The sequence below is a fragment of the Opisthorchis viverrini genome (assembly GCF_000715545.1).
Source record: "Opisthorchis viverrini unplaced genomic scaffold opera_v5_154, whole genome shotgun sequence".
Lineage (NCBI taxonomy): Eukaryota > Metazoa > Platyhelminthes > Trematoda > Opisthorchiida > Opisthorchiidae > Opisthorchis > Opisthorchis viverrini.
The window spans coordinates 327,693-347,116 of NW_008751809.1; the positions used below are offsets into that span (position 1 = coordinate 327,693).

Consider the following 19,424-nt stretch of genomic DNA (forward strand, 5'->3'; position numbering starts at 1 on the left):
CTGATGGTGGAGCACTTAGAAGAGACTCTAGAAAATTATTCTGGTAAATTCATCCGACGTTCGGATCTGCCAGTCTTTCAGTTGCCATGCGATTTGTCCTCACCTTATGCGGCCCCGGGAAACGTAGGGCGAAGCGACTTCGGACGAGCGCGTGGTCAGAGTCCACAAATGTGTTCCAAAACGACCGGCAGTCAGTTATGGATCCGCGCCATCGGTAACTGATGGCAATGTGGTCGATTTGAGTTTGTGGCTGCCTTTATAGAGGATCCCCTAATTACTAATCCGATCTCACCGCATCTATCAGGTGAGCCGCGACAAGTGTGAGATACACTTGGGTCGGAAGCTTTCTGAGGTGGACAACAACTTCCTTGCCAAAAACAGAAGTTTTCATTGGTCTTAAACTTACTTGCCCAAACATACAATAGTGCTCAGTGGTGGCGCAGCACTTTGACGCGGTCCTTGTAATCCAGTTAATTTCGTATATAATCCTGAGCCATTTTACTTGCACTCGATCCCTGTCATGTAGAACGGCTCATATTTTCTCAGAATTAGTGTGGGGATTGGGTATGGAATGAACAGCGGCCAGTGAGCCAGCAAATGGCAGACAGAAATGACCATTTCACATGTGATCAATGCTCATTGTGTCCAGTTAGAGTTTTCTGAAACCGATTCGAGCTTGCAAATTGCGAAGTTTGGAAACTTAGCCGCTGAATCAGAGCCTGCTATTTGGATCAATGGCCAACGAACAAAGTTTCGTCTCAGCCTGTACTTGTGATGATTTTGGTAACTGACTTCGTTCTTATCGTAGTTTGTAGGGGGGTTAGGTATTGCAATGGAAGGAGCTATCAGACAGATACCAAAGTTTTGAGTGAAAACGGATCGAGGTTGCACTAAAATCGTTTGGTCCGTTGCAGAAGAGATTGCAGTCGGTTTTAAACTGTCGTTGATTAGGAGCTCCTCGCCACTTTGAGAGTATATTAGTGCACAGGTGGTGCTATCCATAATACAAATCGGGTGTATGTGCACTAATAGAAGTTTTTAGTATGGTTGAGACACGTATAAAAACAAATACAGTGCGAAATGGGAGCCAGTCAAACAAAGGGAACTTATCGGGTGTGAGAGTCCCTTGGTGGAAGTCCGGACGGTGGGAACGTGTTTTTCTCCGCAGTTCGACTGCTACACGTATTCCACAATTGTCCGTGGACTTGGAGTATTTGGCTGACTCCTTGCTCCCTGCGCGCGCGCGAGTCTGTGCGTCCTGACTGGGTTCGGTTTGCTTTTATGTAGGTCCCAGGGCGTATACGTGAGCGCGTCGGCACATGAGTGGTTGCTACGCTGATTGGGCGGTGCAGACAATCGATGTCCGATGTGTCAGCTTAATGCGACGTGCTTGTGCGTATGAGAAAATAGACAAGCCTCGCGATCCAGTGGGCGATTGAGTATTTGGCTGACTCCTTGCTCCCTGCGCGCGCGCGAGTCTGTGCGTCCTGACTGGGTTCGGTTTGCTTTTATGTAGGTCCCAGGGCGTATACGTGAGCGCGTCGGCACATGAGTGGTTGCTACGCTGATTGGGCGGTGCAGACAATCGATGTCCGATGATTCAGCTTAATGCGACGTGTTTGTGCGTATGAGAAAACAGACAAGCCTCGCGATCCAGTGAGCGACTGAGTTGAACAGTCAAGTATATGGGTGACTGGGTCGCTACAAGCACCCCTCAACCAGGTTATTTAAACTTGGATAGATCTACGCTAAACATACAAAAGCAGCTGTCTCCTAAGTATTCGAGATGGCATCCTTATAGACTTGAGTTTTTCGTTGCCAAAAGGTAAACGTACAACTGAAGGTTTTATGGAAAATCTCCGAGTAACCTTCGTGTAGGTGCGAACCCACATCCCACTTGAGACTGCCTTGACCATCCTCCCAAGATGTCCGTTGTTGAGGGACCCTATTTATTTATTCAGCTGAATGTCTCGTGACGTGCATTTTTGGTTCAAATGGTCCTGTACATAGATCACTATCCCCAACTGGTTCACTTCTCTTTCACGCAGGACTTTCTCAATTATTCGCTTTACTGACCACAATTCAGCAGAAGGAGCGGTCAGTCATTCACCGCGTCTCCGTCTCCTAATCGCTATGCGAGTGAAGTCCATCGTGCCTGACGCGAACACACACAGTTTGGAATCGGTTGATCAGGATGTATTAATCGATGCAGTCAGCGAAACTCACAACGACAAGCAGATATACACAGATGATGGGAAGCAGCTGATACATTTTTCAACTTCAGGCCTACTCTCTTTGAGTTTGGAAGAGAACGTACCACACGAGGTTCTACGTGTTCCAGATGGGTTCACCTTTCCAGCTGTGGTTTCCGCTAATATCTTGCGGTACGATCCCATTCTGTGTGACCTATCCTGCCTGAACCAAATCAACACATAGGACAACATCTAACCTCGTTCTTAAGAAAGTGGTTACTAGGTTTTAACAACTCTGAGCAGAATTCTAGTCTTTCTCGCCTTTTTTGGTTAAAAAAACCAATGATAATTCGACTCTCATCCGCCCAACGTGTACAAACTCGGTAACTGTGATTCATGGTCGCTATTTTTCTCTCATGCTCCGACAGTTGTCTAACGCGTACTTGTTATGGTTACCATATTCATTGTCCGGATTTACTTTTCTAGTGACAAGTTTTTACCTCGTGCATTTCTTCAGAGTATCGGAGAGACTCACATTACTTCTTTGTTTTGTACCATCGGATGTCTCGTACGCACCACCAGCACTGCTTTCAGCTTGCGTGCACCACGTGTATGCTTCTAGCCTACTGCCTAATCAACTCGAACTCGTCTTTTCCACCTATTTGACTTTGAATTGTCATCACATTTTACTTTGCTCCTTATCCAAGCCTACTATTTTTCTCCGTTTCCCTTTTTTATTTTGAAAATGTGTTATTATTCTATTTTGATCTACTATTGTACTGTCATTGTTTATCCAACTTGGTACCGCGATCTTTCGTGTACACATTATTTCCCATTCTCTGTCTGTTTGTTTCTGCCTGATGCCAGTAGCTGACCTTGTGCTCCATATTGTCAGGGCCTTATTTCCGTGCATATATATACATATGCATATATATACGGAGAGAGAGAGACTGTTCTCCACGGAGCGAATAAATTCTGTATTCCAAACCCACTCTCGGAAAGTTAAACCGATTGGATGTCTGTTCGATTCATAAAACGGTGGAAGTTTTCACACCGTCTTCAGCAGTTGGTAGATTCGTTTTGAACTGCGTTCTAATTTTCACATGCTATAAGTCTTCAGTCTTCACATCACTGACTTCAGAGCAGGCAAGAGCCGCATAGTGCACGTTTATCACTTGCTTTAGCTACGGTACACAAGACGTGGGCATAACAAGAAAACCTTCTGGCGGCAAGAGGATCGTCTGAATAGTTTTCGCCTCATCGGGGGGAGAGATTAGTGTTTCTTGAGCGGGTGAGAATTTTTTGGAGAGGACTTACCTCATATCAGGGAAGAAATCTGAGGGCACCAATGTACACGCATCTGTCCGAACCTGAAACACGTTATTGGATATTTCAGTGACTAGTTAAAATCAGACCATTAGCATCCATATATCAATGAAGATCTGAACCAATAATTGGTCGTTTGCTAAACGCTTTCATTAATAGCCTCTGATGACTATCTCTTCCCCCGGACCACGTGGGCAGACTGTGTCTGGTTCTCGAGTTCCCTCGCGTGTCTTCTGTTATCCTAGAGGCTCGATAACGATTGTATTAGGAAAGTAATATTGTGGACTATTGATAGCTCGGGTGGATTCATTCGTAGGTGAGCTCGCTGAGTTTGGTAGTTGGTTTCCGAGCTTTACGTTTCTATTCTAGGGGCGTTATCAGTGTGGTGTGGGTTCTGGCCAGAAAATACTGAGCAGGTTTAGCGTGTGGTTTTCGGAATATTTATTGAGCGGTTCCAAAAGACAATTCTAGTTGAATGACAGTCCAAACTTCACCATCATGGATGAGCTACTTACGAGGTATGAAAAATTTTACAGTCAAAACAGCACCGTGCAATAAGAAATACTTGGAAAAAGGTTGCCCACAGCAAACGAAGCGTCGGGTTAAAGCATCCTATTCCACTGTACTGTGCTTTGACTTTTAAATTGTCCAAATGGTGCTAAGTCTTTTTGACAATATCCGAGCCGAGTTTGGCCAGGAACCATTAACACAATTACAAAGCATAGAAACGTCATTATTTAGCCTCAGAGGGGAAGTGGCTTGATTCGGAATGAAGAAACGATCAAAAGAAACCCTCTGAGGATGGATGCTTTCCAGGATAGTCGGCCCAGGTCATTTCCGGTCAATTTCCTTTAAACTTTCCCGCATCCGGAGGCACCACCAGTTTGACCCCATCCATGAAGACGGCTGTATGAAATCCCAGGTTCTCCATGAGCCATTTCTCGAGATTGTGAGATATGCACAGGGCAAACACGTATGCGGTTTTTAGGCGCTTTGAAATCTGTTTAAATGCAGAAGGCTTCTATCGAACTTCGTCTCATGTTGCCGCTAGTAACCTCCATATAAAAGCCACCTCTTTGTTACCCTTCATCGTGTGATAGTCTCCTACTGTAGGGTTTGTAGTGTGATCAGTCTGTCTGTAGGGTGATCTGTCTAACTGATGGAAACAAGATGAAAGTAAATGGTTTCTCCGGGTCGACATGTTACTGTTTAATCCATAGTTTGCCATCGTATAGTCACATTCTGCATTGACAGGATTTGGTGCGCGAACTACTGAATTAAGCGTTATCTTGGAGCTGCAAAAGACTGAGTCAGAGCAGTGGCCATTTGCAGTGCAATCCGTAGGACAACTATGGGGGGTTTTGTCGGTTTCTGTCACTAATCGACAGCCGTTTTAAACCAACACGCGCCCAATGGAAGTATTTTTCTTTCGCAAGGGATGCCAATTATGTATTGATAAAAACTCACCAACAGTTTAATCACGGTATCGTCAGGTTCTGGTCTGACTAGGGAGGAATACCCTCCGATTTCAGTCGGTCTTTTACGTGAAATCGGAAAGCACATGTGATGTATTGAAAAGTTATTAACAGGAGTAATTAGTAAGAAGAAAAAAGACTCTGAACACAGTGATACTGGCAGCAGGTCGTCGACGGTGCCATAACCTGTCGGGTCCTGTCCCTTCTAGTTTTACTTTTTTCCGCATTTGGAATGACCGTGAAGGACGATTTCGTGTAAATTAGCGATTCTTGTTCTGCAAGTATCATGATACGTAACTGTCCCAATTATCCAGCGCCACAAGTCTTCCTCCGATGTTTATTCTATCGGTTCTGACTGTTTTGCTTGTTCGTCTTCTACCGTCCAAGGTTTCAACTTTTCTGAGAACCTTCGCCGCTTCGTCTCAGTCAAAACGTTTGCCAAGATGGCAGCCTTTCTTTTTACATCTGGAAAAAATGACCCCCGTTCCATTTGAATGTCAAATTCATCTTACCCCATAGTATTACTGTCACGTCGGAAGTAGTTCGTCACCTTATCCATTTTTGGTCCACGGTACTCCACCACACTTTAAAGTAACAGACTTCTGTCAAACAGAAGGATGATTTGGTAATATCACGTGAGACAAGCTTAGCATTTTCTTATGTGTAAGAGAACTGGACGGTTAGAATTTACCGATTTTATCTGCCTGCTGTGAAAAAACCGGAGAGGAACCGCCATTTCCAGAGATCACGCTAATAAGTGATGATGACATGTGTGTGAGGCTATCAACCACTCACTCGTCTAAGATAAATTGTGGAAGTCCTAGGCATATGTGGTGAATGCCGTAATACAGAGTTTGTCTTCAATAATATCCTGAATAGTAAAACATTTGAGCTCTGGAAACCTCTCTTCCGTTCAGCAAGCCTCACTAAGCAGCAAGCCAATCCTCACTTTATGCCCCGTAATTCCAAATACTGGAACCATTTTGGAAGAATAACAAGAGAGGTCCAAATATGATGCACTAATCAGCAGCCCATAGACGCAGGTTATTCACATATTCTATCAGACAAACAGTAATACAATGCGCTGGTGGAATGCGAATTCCGTCATCGTTGAGAATAGTAGCGTTATATGTGCATAGCATGAATAGGAAACCTCTTATCCCATGAATACAACACGTCCTGATACGAATCACATTCACGAGTGCTCAAAAGTTCTTTACAGCGATCGAACTTGATTCAAGTCACTGGGTAAGTACTAAAACAGTGCTAACCAAAGTTATTCTAAGGGTGACCGTGTTCCAGAAAGATCACTGTGTAATTCATTAGGGATGGATTTTTCGCATTCCACGGTTTAATTTAGTCCATTTGGCTGCGGCAGCTCCGTCAAAGTCAGAATCAACCGAGTAGCATGGTCAACGTCGCATTTGAATCTACTATATATTAAAATCTGCCAACTTATATTGCGTTTTGAAACCAATATCGCTATTCAGGGTCATACATCTCAACTAAATAGACAACATTATCTCTTATTCCACAGTTTGACTTGTTTGAAGCCCCCGAACGAATTTTCGGTGCTCTTCTGTTATTTCTACGCCACCTAGATCGTTCTGGACAGAAATCTCACCACTCTGATAGTTACACTTCTTCCTTCATGATAGTTTCCTCGAATCCGACGATTGCCATGGTCGCAGGACTGAATCAGGAATGCTGTTTTATGTACTGGTCGCTTTGCTTCGCTCATCTCTAACCAAATATTCCAGAAGTTTCTCCGGTCTATAGTTCTTCTACCAGTTCCGGGTGCACAAACTCTTTTCGATGCGTCACAGAAATAGCTACGTTGTAGTCATAATTCCAAAAAATCGGTGCAGGGCCAACTGAAGTGCACCAATCTCTGTCATTTTAGCAGGCAGTGACACATGACCACCGATCAATAGCCATTCAGATGCTTCCGTCACCCTTATCGACCGGCGCGAAATGGGCTAAACAGCTGATTAAGTATGTAGGAGTCAATTTCGTTCACTCGATGGAACGAGCGGTAAATCTATAAAACTGCATTCAATTGTTTATTGTTTTTGACTACAGTTTGGGGAAATCCAGACCGCTAAAATGACTTCTGTCGAGCATTTTTATAGACTTTTTGTCCTTCTACGGATTCCTCTAGCTGGCAAAGGAGTTTTGTCAAAATCGATCGCACATTTGGTGATCTGGTATGGCATTCAGTCTGTATTTCGTCCTTGTTAGTAGAGTCAACAGGCTGCTTTGTATATGAAATACTCTTGGATAAACTCACCGAGAAAAGATTTTGTTCGGATCTTATTGTGTCCCAAAAGTGTGAATCATCAATCGAATAAAGATTTCTGAAGATTGGGCGGTTATTTCACCCGGGATTGAGATTCCCCTTTAAACCGACGGGCTGATCTTTGCTAATCCCTCTGGTATCAGTCCTGACACTTAATTTGGTAAAACCCATGCGCTTTTGGGCACAGTTTGTTGAATCTGGACATATTTTTTTATTTCGGTTGCGGTCGATTCATCGGTCTTCACTGTCGCCTTCTCCTATCCACCACTGCGGGTTACGTAGTGGCAAATTCAGGCAGGCCGTTGCGCGAGAAAGAAAGGTTGTTGAACGTAACGCATTCACCTGTGCTTTTTCATACAGGTGGGCAATTAAATACGTGGGATAACAGCCTCCTCGGTGACCACAGCTTGTGTAAAAAAAGTATTCAAAGCAATTTTATTCGCCAGATAAAGATTCGTTCACCATAGAGAGCATTTGGTCCTGATCAGCTTTTAACGTGTTGCTTCCGTCTGAAACGCCACCAGGTTTTACAGGAAACTGAAAGAAAATTTACGAAGCATTTCGTTTGTCTTCTGGATTAAGAGGGACCTCTACTGGTGCAGCCAGTGAAATATCTTAAACAGCCCACGATCGGTTTCGCCCTTTTTGAGGCTCATCAGGAAGGCGCAGTCTCCGGGTTTCCGTCAACCTTATGTTCTACCTGAAACCAAATTGCACGAAATTAGCGAATATACACTCATTTGCAAACTAATTTAGTTTTTTTCGAGAGACTCACCTGGAACTAAGCTGAATCTCTCGTTTGCCTAAGAACATCACGAACGAGAGATTCAGCTTAGTTCCAGGTGAGTCTCTCGAAAAAGACCAAATTAGTTTGCAGATGGGTGTATATTCGCTAATTTCGTGCAATTTGGTTTCAAGTAGAACATAAGGTTGACGGAAACCCGGAGACTGCGCCTTCCTGATGAGCCCCAAAAAGGGCGAAACCGATCGTGGGCTGTCGACGGATTTTCAGCAACCTTATGAGTAGTACGTTACAAAAGGTCTCAACTAGATAAAGGATATCACACAAAAGCAGTTAGTTATAAGTTATTTCTCCATACGGAGGTGGAAACTATGGGCGAATTCAGTGATACTGTAATGGACAGGCGTGACTGGCAGTCGTAAGTGTTGTTGACCGGTCTTGTATTTCTCATTGGACTCTGGGAATCTTTAGGTTCGTATTTACACAGGTTGATGTGCTGACCCTAAATTCCGAAGACCTTTCTTAATGCTTTCTAGTACACACACAATAATTGACGACAGCGGCTAAACTATCAGCAACTGCGGAACTCTTTAACTCAAATTTGAACACCGTAAGCTGCTAATGGTATTAGAAGTCAATATGATTCGGAGAGGCGCATGATTAAAAACCAAAGCAGAATGGACCATCTCGCACGAGTAACCTGTAGTTTCGCATTAATGTACTGTGGAGGTGTAGTTGAAGTGATGGCCGTTATACGGAAGCAGTCATTCACATACTTTTTGGGATGCATCCTTTGAGTTGGACGATCCTGGAGGGAAATTTACGTTGACTCATATCAGTCAGGGTTTTCTGAACAAAATCAGTTGACAACCGCTAGTCAGAAAATTGTTTCACAGGAAAACAACTTTTTATCGCTTTTTAATTAAGTCTGGATAGGTCAGAGCTTTTAAACCAAATTAAAGTCTTGTCCCATCTGTGGCAAATCATTGCGATGAATCGGAGCCATTAACTTGGTGATCACGGCTATCTGAAACTTGTCTATTGTGCTATTTCGGCATGACTCGTGCGGACTTCAGAACTGCCACGACAATCATCAGTCTTTTTTAGCATTTCTTCAGCCGCTACTAGATTCATTAAACTTTAGGATTTACCCTAACTAGATTCTTTTGTAACTGTAACTGCCCATTCTTTGTATGTATTTTGAGACTGAATTGGATTATCCTAAAGTTACTAATAGCCGTAGAAGTGCAACAACTTCCTCCTATAGGGAGGTTAATGTGTATCTGAGTATCGAGTGTTGTTAACTCCACTATGGAGAGTTCAAATACCCAAGGTATGAATGAATGACATGCCTTCAGGCTCACGCGAACCACCTACCTCCGGCTTACCGGACGGGCACTCTGGCGACTGAGCTATCAAGGATTCCTGCTCTTCATTACGCTTATCCTCCCGAAATTCACAGCTGATCTGTCACAACTCCGCCCAGTTTCAATATGAGAGACCCTCAGTTTGAGTCCGTTCTTGGACGTGTATTTTCCCTTATACTTCTGGACTTCTAACTTCCCAGTTTCATATGAGAGACCCTCAGTTTGAGTCCGTTCTTGGACGTGTATTTTCCCTTATACTTCTGGACTTCTAACTTTAAGGTCTATCTGATGCCGATCTACCTTGTTGTTGATTCCATCGCTGCCGCGGATTACTGAATGCAGACTGGACGAGTCACAATTATGCCTGGCGTAAACGGTCATTTCTTATATTCTGTTCTTATATAATGCATTTAATAGCTAGCTAACTAGACCCCATATCCTGTTACCAGTTTACTTAAACAAAGATGCGCGTTGCCAATAGGCGAAATGCCTAATGTCCAATGAAACATTTGGAATGCTTCAATACTGTTTTTCAAAAAATCTGGTAGTGAGATTCATGCAAACAGCAGTTGTTCATTCCCTATAGGGAAAAATCTCTTATCAAATTCGGGGATAGCACCCGCATACTAAACAGTATACGGTCGAAAAGAATCCAAGTGTATGCAGACACACTTTCCGAACAACATACACGGATCGTCGGACAACTTCCAGCCTTGTTCTTTTCTGAATATTTTGGTTCTGAATGTAAAGTGTTTTGTTTGCTTATTTTAGTTCTAGGGTTACTTGATATCAGCCTAAGATGTGGAACTTACCACAGCACATTCCATGTTTTCCCAACAGGAAAGCATACAACTGACACAATCTTCCAGTTACTGAATCACTGGGGTAATCAACAGTGCCAACGATTACAAAGTATTATCCTGTAAACATTGGTCGCTATAAGCTCACAGTACTATATCCGAATCGACTGTGTTTCTCCCCATAAATTAGGTCTATCAGTTAATGGCAACCTGACACCGCCCAAAAGCGCAGTTCGAAACTTATCAGTAGTCCTAACAGTGTCCTTAATACTGTTGGTATCAAAAGTACGCCTGGCCGCTCAACACCAGAACATAAGAGCTAGAGATACCCGCCCATGTCTGATTCAATCTTCTCTGGAACTTCACTATGATTTCCTATTAGAAAGTTATTGTATATTAAATATAGGACTCATTGAAGCCCAAAAATATACATCCGTCTGTTTTGAGCCGAAGATCCAGGCTGACAAAATTGGTAGTAAACCAAATGATAAACACTCAAAGCTAGTGAGTTTTTCGGACTGTCACCAAAAAGTGTAATTATCGTAGCAAAACCCCGAAAACGATAATCCTCTTGCGGTTCGCTACCTAGATATACGAACAGCTGAAGTGTGGCACTCTAGTACGAGGAATTCCCGATCAAAACAGAGCAGTGGATAGGTAGGAGGTAGTGAAGAGAATGCTACAAGATATAGTTCAACACGATCATCCAGTTACTGTCCGATTGAGGTTCGAAGCCTACAAACTAATCACCTCGGTATTTCACAGGATATCCAGCCAACAAGTTTCAACTGTGGGGGTCGGCAACGCAGATAGTCAATCAGGGCTCTAAAAACTAACAACGACCGCCTGACACAAGATGCTAAAGAACCAATCAGAAGATTAATCAATCACAGTCAGGCGATTTCGAGTGGCCAGTGCAGCGTTCGGAATGCCGCTGTGGAGGACTACTTGCACTCTAAAAATAGAGCAACAAAAGGAAAGTTTCCCGGAGCGAACCGAGGCGTTTTCTTCATCGATTTTCGTGGTCACTACAGGTAGCTTGTCCGATTACTTTGTGAAAATTTGACGGTCCTCGTTCACCAAGGTGTGGCCCATCAAAACGGTACTGTGGGTAGGGGGACATAAAAAGAGAGAACTAAAACATCACACAGTATATATATAAATTTTTACATGGCCCAAAGACAACTGTTTTGATGTCCCTTAAGCCAGTCTTATTGCGCAGTGTGGTAACATCGCGATCCGCAGTCTGAAATTGCTTGGACTAGATGATGTGTCACATCAATGACGACATGCATCCGTTTTCGTTTGCATCTCGAGCTAGGAACAGACGTCCGCATTGTTGTAGCAGTGGTGTTATGAACGGAAGCACCTATTAGTGTACAGTGCATGGTAGCTATAATATAATTCAGAAGGTATGTGCGCTAATGAAAGTTTTTATCATGGTTGACAATGGTGAGTTTCAACACGTATAAAAATAAATGCAATGTGAAAAATGTGAAGCAAGACAAGAGGAAATAATCGTTTGTGAGAGTTCCTTGGTGAAGGTCCGGACTGTGGAGACGTTTTCTCCGCGGTCTGGCTGCTACACGTGTTCCGTAATCTTCCGTTGACTTGTGAAGAGTGATTGACTTTCTGCTCCCTGCACGCGAGTGAGTGCGCTGCTTGTGTTCAGTCTCCCTATATGTATTTATGCTTGCGTGTACGTGAGTGTCGACAGATGACTTCCCGCTACACCTATCAGATGAGTCACCCTTGTGTGTCGTGATTTGCAAGTTTAAGGAAAAAAGGCGAATCCCGTGATCTAGGGGTGACTGTGATCTGTGTAGTCGAGTGAGTCACGATTGTGTGGCGTGATTTGTGAGTGTAAGCAGAAAAACACATCTCGTGATCTAGTGAGTGGCGGTGATCTGTACAGTCATGGATGTGAATGAAGGGATCGCTCACACCCAACTGAATTTTTTTTGGATTAGGCTGCGTTGTAAACTTGGCACTATCACCGTTGGCCTCCTCACACGACAAAGTAATGATGCTCAGTTGCTGGTGCATCAGAGCACAAGTTTTAAGTGACACTTCCAGCCGCCAACCAAATGCCGTGCCGGCAACAATCATCAAGAGGACACTCACTGTAATTCACAACCATGGGGACACCCGGGCTGCCAGTGTGCTCACGAAACCTGGTCTCTAATATCTCAGTCCCGACGCCAACAAAAAGTAATGTCACGCAGTGCCACCTAGTTGGCTGGATTTAACCTTACCGTAAAGTGTAGCGACAGCGAAAACTGAGTAGGATGGACAAAACCATGGATGTTTCGAAAACGTGGTGGTAAACATCCAGATCAATGCTGATCGCATGGCCAATAGCCTCTTATGTTTAGACCACTTTGTTACGCAGCCCAAGAATTTCCCCCTCTGGTTCCGTTTACAGTCCGAAAAGTTATTCGGATATTCGTGTTGGAACCAATGTTTTTCTACTCGTCTTCTACATTAACTTTCACACTGTGATTGATATCATAAGTCGGCCAATCGACTGTTTCTAATGAAAGTCGGGAAACCTACAAGGGACAACTGGTAACGAATAAGCATAGTATGACTTTTAGGTTCAAAATGACAATCGGTGTGGAATTCAAAATCCGAGCAAAATAACTGCTTCCTGGTGGTAGCTTATCTCCTCATTCAGACGACCCATACGTCATTCCGAAATAGTTTTATTTCTCTCTGAGACAGAACACAAGTAAGTTCAATCCAACCGAAATGCACCTTTTTTCAAAGGATAAGTACACTAAAGATCTGTGGAGTTTTCGTGAGTTTCGGGAAGCTGTACTCATGAATGCGTAACTCGCGGTGTTATGTTGCACTGAAATTATCCAGAAGAACTGGGCAATTTCCCCAAAGTAAAAAGCACAGCGGCAAAGTTAAATCAGCTAGTAAAAACACAAAAAAAACTATTTTTGTTTATAATCCTTAAGTGTGTTGGTTTCTTTAAAAAAAACCAGAAAAGATGTCAACATTTACTTTCAATAGACACTAGAGTGCATCTCGGTTGCCTGACCACTGTGATCAAAGGACAAACATTGTAACTATGAGATCTGAAGAGACCGGATTTTCAGTAGAAATTGAAAAAAAAATGCGCTCAGTATTCTCACAATGGAACTGAATTTTCAAAAGCTATTACTTGCCCCTGGTGGACTAAAACAGGCGGGCAACTGTATTCAGAATTCCAGTCCAAACTTTTGAGCCTCATCTAGGTATCCCCGGGTCCCAGTGATGCTTGGAATGTATTCCACTAGAATTTCCCCCCAGAGGTATGATTGCTTCAGTGAACGATGTAATTTGATGATCGGCGAAAATATGGTCCTAGATTAGAATGTTTTTTGTTTCGAGCATAAACGCAACAAAATGCAAGATCTTGGCTTAGAAAGTTTTATTCCGTTCTCAAAGCTTTTGCAGCTAGGAGTTTTGTGCGCCCAAGGAACGCCAAAAAACGGCTGATCGCATATCATTTCTGGACGTACTGAAAAGAAGGTTTACGGATGGGACGCTCCAAACGTATGTACCGAAATGAGATACACACTGACCAGACACTACCTTACCACAACGACCATTACGTGAACCACAAGAAGAGTTGCAATCTTACCGGAGTAAATGAAGCGAAGTGCAACTACAGTACTGCAGGACACAAACGGGAAATGCGAAATCGCTTTTGTCGTTTATTTTAGGATAATGCACATTCTCAGAGCTTCCTCAGGAAAAGACCAAAGACAAGCGCATCCCGACAGCAACTTGGACATCTAGATACAACAACTAAACGGATCGTTCTTCCGAAGATCAACGAAATATCAGAACTCACAGCAAGGTTAATACAGCCGAACGGGATATTGTGGCCTGGAGGCTAATCGGTACATCGAGGAAATTGATTTCACTATCGAAGAACAACAACGACGGGGCACACGGAGCAAGTCCTTGTAACAAACTAGTGATAAAAATAGAATATACAGCAGAAAAAGTGAATATTGGAGCATAATTAGATATCAAAAGACATGACCAACTGTCCCTTATTTCCATACATAAAAGGCAAGACAGACACATGCTGAGTTCGAAAAATGAAAGTAGGAATGCAAAACCCAACAGCGAATTTCTAATGCACGTAATACCTTAACGAATCCAATCCATCGAATTGTTGAATTCGGTCCTGGCTACTCATAGCTACGAACGAAGCATCACCAACCCTATAGGAAAAAAGAGTCAAAAACCGGTCATCAGACTAACGGACCAAGAAACATGATTCGGTATGCAATGAAACGAATTAAAGTCACAACCGGAGGAACGAAAAGGTCAAGCCTCAAGTCCACTCAACCGGTCAGGCCAAAACATCACTTGTTCATCCCAACCACACATGATAAGCCAAGCTCTGCCCGGATGAATTTATGTATAGGCGAAATCCCAGTGCACTAGTTATGTCGCCTCGACTGCTGACAAGTCAGCAGCAATCAAGCTGCTCTACAACCATTATTGGTTGTTGATCAGGTGGCTGTTGATCCGTTCGCCGTTGTCGACAGTTGCATTTCAAACGTTTCGTCACCATATGAATAGGCATCATCAGTGCACTGTTTGGTGCACACTTCGTACGTACCTGATCAACCACCAGTAAACTCACCCGAGCTATCAATATTTCAACGCAACCATCAACGGCCATTACTACAACCCCAGTGGCCAATACACACCTCGTTTGCGGATGCCTTTCAAGTTAGAAACTTATATGCAAAACGCTGAGGATGCCGACTGCCAGGCATTTACAGCTAGACCAGAAACAAGCTTTCTAGCTGAACAGTACCATCTTTTATTATGCTGTTTAATTTCTTGCCGCAACGTGCCCTCAATCGTGGTGATCATCATCAGAATGTGGAGCGCTTATATTACCATGTGCTAGCATTTTCGGTCAGTCATTCCATCAAGTCGGTCGACTCCCACAGTAGAGATCAACGGGCCTGTTGCTCATTAGTGGGGACTACCATATTTTATTTCACAGCATTTTTTAGCTGGCGGATAAAAATCTTGGCGTGATCTGTCACTGGTTTATATCTGTAGCATTGACATAAGGAGGCTATTCCTCCTATATCAGGGTGTACTAAAAAGCGACGTGCACCGAAATTTCGCCCTTTTATGATGTTAAACTTTATGACTGCTCACGACCTTCATTTTACCAAGTGTGTTCATTATCGGACATCTTACTGATTGATGTCAACTTGGAACAGTCCAACATCGTGGTGAACGCAACAAACTGCACTCTGCATAATAATGATCTGCTAACCAGATGTCAGTGAAAAAGGCACATGACTTTATTGATTTCATTTTAATACTTCCCAAGGTGATCTAGCATGCCCACAAAAACACATCCGACTGAACTTAAAACAGTGATAACCGTCGTTTTCAGTTCGGATATTCATTAACTATTACTCAAATGCAAGCAAATGCTGCAAAGCGACTCCACAGGTTCCGTAATAGATTTCACTTTTCAAGAGACACGAAGCGGATTTGCGAGAAGGCACTACTCACGTGCCTCATCAGTAGTATCCACCATTAAACTAGTCCATCTGCGTACGCTGAACACCCGTGAATTATCAAGACCGAACAGGGGGACCAGTTAATGCTTTAGCGATGTGACCGGTCTGTCCGACCGCTTTAAACCTGCAACTGTCCTAGTTCTGTCCATTGACAGGCTCGATGAAGAAAATTTTAGCAGCGGTTGATCTAACGGGACAAAAGCCAAAACAATACAAGATGAAAGTATCTGCTCTGATTGTGCTCTTGTTGTGTGATCGGTTAGAGATCTGGCCTAGCATGCATGCGAAAGAACATTTTTGAGTCAGACCAAACAGGTTCCGTATAGATCTCACTTTTCAAGAGACACGAAGCGGATTTGCGAGAAGGCACTACTCACGTGCCTCATCAGTAGTATCCACCATTACACTAGTCCATCTGCGTACGCTGAACACCCGTGAATTATCAAGACCGAACAGGGGGACCAGTTAATGCTTTAGCGATGTGACCGGTCTGTCCGACCGCTTTAAACCTGCAACTGTCCTAGTTCTGTCCATTGACAGGCTCGATGAAGAAAATTTTAGCAGCGGTTGATCTAACGGGACAAAAGCCAAAACAATACAAGATGAAAGTATCTGCTCTGATTGTGCTCTTGTTGTGTGATCGGTTAGAGATCTGGCCTAGCATGCATGCGAAAGAACATTTTTGAGTCAGACCAAGACCAAATGGTAGACAGCTATTATGCATTTTCAATAATGTTCGATGCATACTGGTTACAATACAATGTCTATCTCACGGGTCATGGAAGTTGGAAGCAGCTATTTTAAGACGTTATAAACGCGAAGCATCAACGTAAAAATAGTGGTTAGGGGAACCAAACATCACGATCAACAATGCAGTTACCCCTAAATTTGATTCTGAACAAGTGGCCACTATGGCTAATCGGAACTGAAAACGCTTTCTGTATCCTGAAAAGCTAAATGCGATGTGTAAAACGAAGCCCTCATGCATCAAAGTAGACACCGGAAGTTTGAAAATCAGTTAAAATCGTGTGTATTATGTTGTCAAAAGTAACAGGCGCAATGTTACTCTCTAGCTTGTTCCAAAAAATACGAGGTTGGTAGCACAGTTGTCACACTCCAGAAATCTTAAATACAGTCTAGGACTCGTGCTAGAAGAATCTAACCTGTTTCACCGGTAAACTTTCTTTAGGATGAGACTGCCTCTCACAAGCGATGTTCCATTCACTGAGGTGTTTTCTACGCATGGAAACAAAAGAATATTCCAGTTTTTTGGATTTATTTAGGTCTTCCGCATAATGAGTACGCGGCTGGCGATGACTATCAACTTTGATTAGTAGATAAGTATGTACTTTGAGGAAGGAGTTCCTGCCAGCTGTCAATCAAATGACAGCTTACGCTGGCATACTTGAACGAGTTTCACTCGTTCTCATCCCACATATCCCACCTCATATTGACGTAGTCCATGACTTACGTCAAAGCGAAAAACACTAATTCCGTTTCACTCTAATGTCATTTTGTTTTACGTTATCAGCCATATGGAAGATGCCGTTAACGGATGCAATGGGTGCGTCTCTCCCGAGAAACAAAACGATTGAAAGTATACCTTGAATACCATTCTAGATATAAGGAATAAAGTGTGGTCGCCCTCTATTATAATATGACCAAAGACTTTAGCAGCATCAGAGTTTGAGCTACCCGTGTTTCCATCTCAGTATCGAGGGGAACATTAAAATGCACTGCCGATAATGATGGTAATGAAACGTCTGCAACCAGGTTGATGAGCTCTGTATTCCCACCAGTACTCAGTAGGAAAATACCATGTATCGATCTTCTGGCAACTTGTTAATGACTAAAGCTCCTTCTCCGTCAAGCCTCACATGTCACTCAGTTGTGGGCGGATTCGGGATTCGTAGAATTTGTGTTCACATCAACCTCATTGGGACTGCACTCTGTCTGTTCTAGCGTAACTATTCTGGTCCATATCAAACCCACAAACTTTGGTACCAATCTCATTAAAACTCAACAACGTGTATTTGGTTATGCGGAGTCCTGGACCCCGAACTTCCGACATACCAGAGGAACATGTCATCATTGATCTAGTAGTCCACGTTGCATGCATCTGAGTTGTCACGTCCGAGGAGGCCAAAGCATGGACGCCAGAGTGATGTGACTGAGGATGCGCTAATAAGAACAAAACTCGAGTCCAGTGCAGCCCCGTTTGGGTGTCGGCTGATCAAAACAACCATAGCATGAGGAGAATTATTCAAACGAGAAGGATGTGAATCCGAATTTCCATAAGTGTTATGGCAACGACAGAGATATTTGTTCGACCAAATCTTGACACAAATTCAACATTGTTTGTCTTTCCGGAAACTATCTAACCCACATTACTCTTGCAGCAACTCAGATTCTATTGTATTGAAATGATTCATTTGCAAATGTAATTTGTTTTTCCTCAAAAGGCAAGCTGATTTGATCCCATTTTTAGATCGACCAAGACGTTCATTTGCAAATGAGCTTACCTGTAAAAAATGCTAATAATGCCTTCGAAATTCCATGAGTTCTGATACACCTCACGAAAAAAAATCGATCACTTGGCTTTTTGGCGCTGTCATTAACTGCGATTAACATGCGATCTCGCCCCTGGATTATAGAATATAGACCAGTATCTGACGGGGCTTTCGAGCGTAAGGAAGATGAGTTTTGAGTTCCATTATATTGATTCTGCATGCGGCTTTGACACAGTTTGTATCGTTTGGCCAACCGAGGTAATTATCCGACGGGTGACTGTTAATAGTAAGTTCATAGGATGAGAGGTGATATCTCTGGGACTCGAAAAACGGACGTTTGTCAAGTTGAATCATTTCTGACTGGGGATATTTCGCATTTTGATCCATGTACTTTTGATCACCACTACTTGTTGTTCTTACCTTTTGAAAAATAATCATGCGTTTCTACTGAATAGTTTGATGATTATCGCACACAGTTTGTAACACCGTTCTATGTCAAAAGTCTGGGGATTAATTACCCAAAGTATCTAGGCACCGTAGTCAGCTTCACTTTCGTGAACACTCTAGCGTCAGGTTGCTTTCGCACGACTTCAGTTGTCACTCAGGCCACACCGTGCACACGGTACCAGAGACTCACTCAATGACTTGTGGCGCAGGAGTGCTTCAGGTTGCCTACAGAAAAGATTCGGCCTTGTCAACCCGCGGAAACAGACCAATCGTACTGGCTACAGAAGACAGCACTAACCGGACCTACATAGGAAGGGAAGTGAGCAAACATTGTGGGGCAGCAAATTTTTACCCTTCGGACCAGTCACATATTTCGGACGCTGTTGCAAGATGATACTGTTTGTTTGGTTCCTTGTATCGTCTGCCATTTCATTGCATACACTATTTGACTGGGACGCTTCTGTTCCAGCTGTAATACTCGCTGTGGGCCACTACACGTTGAAGCCGGTGGGCAGCTTGGATAAGCCGCCATGCTGGATGTATCAAGAGTATTGAGCTGATATTACGCCTAAAATATGATGAACGAGCCTTCTTTTACCCAATCGGTTTTGCAGACTAACGACAAAATCACAGTAAGTTATCAGTGTATTGAAAATATGCACAGTGAAAGATTGGGAAAAAAGTTGCTCTCCAGCACCTAAATGA

The 19,424-nt window shown here is 43.2% G+C and overlaps 2 protein-coding genes across 2 annotated transcripts in view; one reads left to right on the forward strand and one right to left on the reverse strand.

The window, feature by feature from the left end:
- T265_06960 (hypothetical protein) overlaps positions 1-2,436 on the forward strand; it is a gene marked incomplete at both ends in the record, with an annotated part of 5,827 nt that extends 3,391 nt beyond the window's left edge. Inside the window, 2 exons of the mRNA XM_009172366.1 lie at positions 74-214; positions 2,049-2,436. Coding sequence (XP_009170630.1) covers positions 74-214; positions 2,049-2,436 — 529 coding nt within the window. The remainder of the gene's footprint in view (positions 1-73; positions 215-2,048) is intronic.
- A 5,291-nt stretch (positions 2,437-7,727) lies between these two features.
- T265_06961 (hypothetical protein) overlaps positions 7,728-19,424 on the reverse strand; it is a gene marked incomplete at both ends in the record, with an annotated part of 82,939 nt that continues 71,242 nt past the window's right edge. Inside the window, one exon of the mRNA XM_009172367.1 lies at positions 7,728-7,829. Coding sequence (XP_009170631.1) covers positions 7,728-7,829 — 102 coding nt within the window. The remainder of the gene's footprint in view (positions 7,830-19,424) is intronic.